Below are 2,640 nucleotides of genomic sequence, written 5' to 3' on the forward strand. Positions count from 1 at the left end.
TGTCTCTGTGGTCTGTCCGGTTAAAGCTACAGATTTAATTATACTTGTCATGGAATCCATTATCTTTAATAGAAAATCGTCTCTAATATAACACACTTCCTTAAATCTGGATTACTTTATCCTGTTGATTGTAACATGGTTTTACTTTAGTCATACCATGCCACAGCAGGCAAATGACAGGCTCATTACTAATTCAGAGGTATTCATAGAGCACTATTATAAACTGACTCTCTGGAAAGCGTATATTTTTTATATCACTATTACAAGAATGTGGGAATCAGGCTTATGTCCAAGTACTGACCAGATACAGTGAAAATAATACATTCCACTTATTGTTTGAAAATATTTTCCTTTTTTTTTTTTGACCAAATAGTACCAACGTAGTGACTTCTAAAATTTACTTGTGTTAAAACAATGGAAGGAATCTTCATTCTCAGGTACAGTGAAGTAGATTATAGTGGAAAGGCCCAAACAACCACTGCTAAAAGTACAAACCATTTAAAATAACGGAATACCAAAGTTAGACTTTAATAATGTTAGAAAGCAGTGGAAGGAATGAGGAGTGGATGATCTGAAATTCCATACTAAAAGGAACCTTTCATTGTTGAGTTGACACACCTGACTTTTTGTCCTCCTGCCACAGCCGCCAAGTTTGCCTATGGACACAAGCTCTGACTTGGCACAGGCAGAGGAGCTCTCCTGAGAAAGGAGAATCCAGCTGAGCCTTGGGGGTTGCACAGGGCAGCCTCTATATGTGCTCTGTGCTTTCCATGGGACACGCGTTGAGGTCTGAGTCAGCAGCCAGGGATGGAGGTGCTGGGTTAGAAGGACATAAAACTCCCACAGATACAATGTGCTCCCCCAATCCCCAAGGCTGCACAGAGCATCCCGAATACATGTCTGAGTCATGGACACCGGTCTCCACCCTCACTGACCACCCCCTGCTGGTGTAGATCCTGCTGGGCCTTCTGCTCAGCATGTCAGTACTTGTGACATCTCCAGACCCAACCAGCAGTCTCTAGGGCCAGAATGAGTTTCAGATGCTCTGTTTGGCTGTGTTGGGTTGACAAGATATGAGCAACAGGACCTCAGGTCTCTTTCCACAGCGATTTCACTAAGCCTTTGGTGGTTATAGATCTAAAACGCTTCCCAAAGCACTATTTTCCCAGGAAATTCACAGTGATGCAGGCTTCACCCAGGAAGCCAGGTAGTGGTGCCTTCAACTCTGGGATTCTTCACAAGAAACATATCAGGCCTCCTGGGTCCACATCATGAACTGCCAACTCCACCACCAGCCACATCCCTACCTATCAAAGGCCAAGGGCAGTTTAACTGAAGCTGACCTCTCCTATGTTTCCTTCATGCTTTCATCCCTGCAGTCTGCCCAGTCTGAAATTCTTAACATTTTGAGGTAAAAATGTTCACATTATTCTGTACTTTTCCAGTTTTCTATGGGAAAAATTACATACTCTACATTTTCCAGTATATGCTTTTTCTTTTTGGAAACAACTTTTGGAATTTCAGGGACTCATTTTTTCTATCATTAAAAGGTTATTAAAGGCTAATTAAACAGTTTTAGCATTAGGATCTTGTATCTTCCATGAATTTACAAAAATCTATTTGATACTCCAAAATCAAGGTTTTTACTCACTGTCCTCAGCCAGCTTCCCCGTAGGGTAACTAGTGTAGCTTGTTGTCTCTACTGTCTTTTGGGAGTGGGAGAACAGGGGAAGCAGACAGTTAGAAAACTGGCAAAATACTAATATTAAATATTATCAAATGTCCTCAACTGCTAAACTCGGTATACAACATGGTAGTCACAATCTGTGTCAAAGGTTGTCTGCTCTGCTGATTACATTTAATTGGCAAATGTACACAAGGCAGGGAGCATTAGGGTAAGCTTTCATTCTCCTCTCCCTTGCATCTTGCTTATTTATCCCCAGGACACCTGGACCCCTCATTCTCCTGCTGCTTATGACAGTAAAAGTTGTGGCAACTGGCAGGGCATAAAGGAGTGGTGCCTGCGGTGTGGCTGGGCTCTCAAAGTCCAGAGTCCTCAGCTGTGAATTGTCCCCTGCTTCTCCAGCATCTCCCTCTTACACAGATTCTGAGACCCTGCTGAGCTGCTCCCCAGTCAAGCACCACATGTGGGCAGCTGGGCCACCCCATAGGGAGGTTTTTGTTCAGGGCTGTACCACTGTGGGAGGAACCTGTGTACCTTGCACGCAGTAATAAACTCCAACATCCTCAGTCTCCACTCTGCTGATTTTCAGTGTGAAATCTGTCCCTGCCCCACTGCCGCTGAATCTGTCTGGGACCCCAGAGTCCCGGTTAGAAACCTGATAAATTAGGCGCCTTGGAGGTTGGCCTGGCTTCTGCTGTAACCAATTCAAGTAGGTTTTTCCATCACTGTGTACAAGGCTTTGACTAGACCTGCAGGAGATGGAGGCCGGCTGTCCAATAGTGACAGACAGGGAGAGTGGAGACTGAGTCATCACAACATCCCCACTGGATCCTGAAATAAATACAAAGAAGAGCAAGGTTATGTAGATACTTTATGCATCATTTTCATAAATTTTGATTTGTTGTTTGTTTCAGGCTATATATTTATTTGTTCATATTTCAAGAATATAAAATTTC

The 2,640-nt window shown here is 43.3% G+C and overlaps 1 gene segment (V, D, J or C); it reads right to left on the minus strand.

Annotated features, from left to right (window-relative positions):
* Positions 1-2,640, minus strand: part of LOC105536461 — a 40,798-nt gene that overhangs the window by 11,377 nt on the left and 26,781 nt on the right. The window contains 2 exon segments of the V gene segment in view: positions 619-699; positions 2,340-2,515. Coding sequence covers positions 619-699; positions 2,340-2,515 — 257 coding nt within the window.

The sequence above is a fragment of the Mandrillus leucophaeus genome, unplaced genomic scaffold (genome assembly GCF_000951045.1).
Source record: "Mandrillus leucophaeus isolate KB7577 unplaced genomic scaffold, Mleu.le_1.0 Scaffold1599, whole genome shotgun sequence".
In the NCBI taxonomy this organism is placed as follows: domain Eukaryota; kingdom Metazoa; phylum Chordata; class Mammalia; order Primates; family Cercopithecidae; genus Mandrillus; species Mandrillus leucophaeus.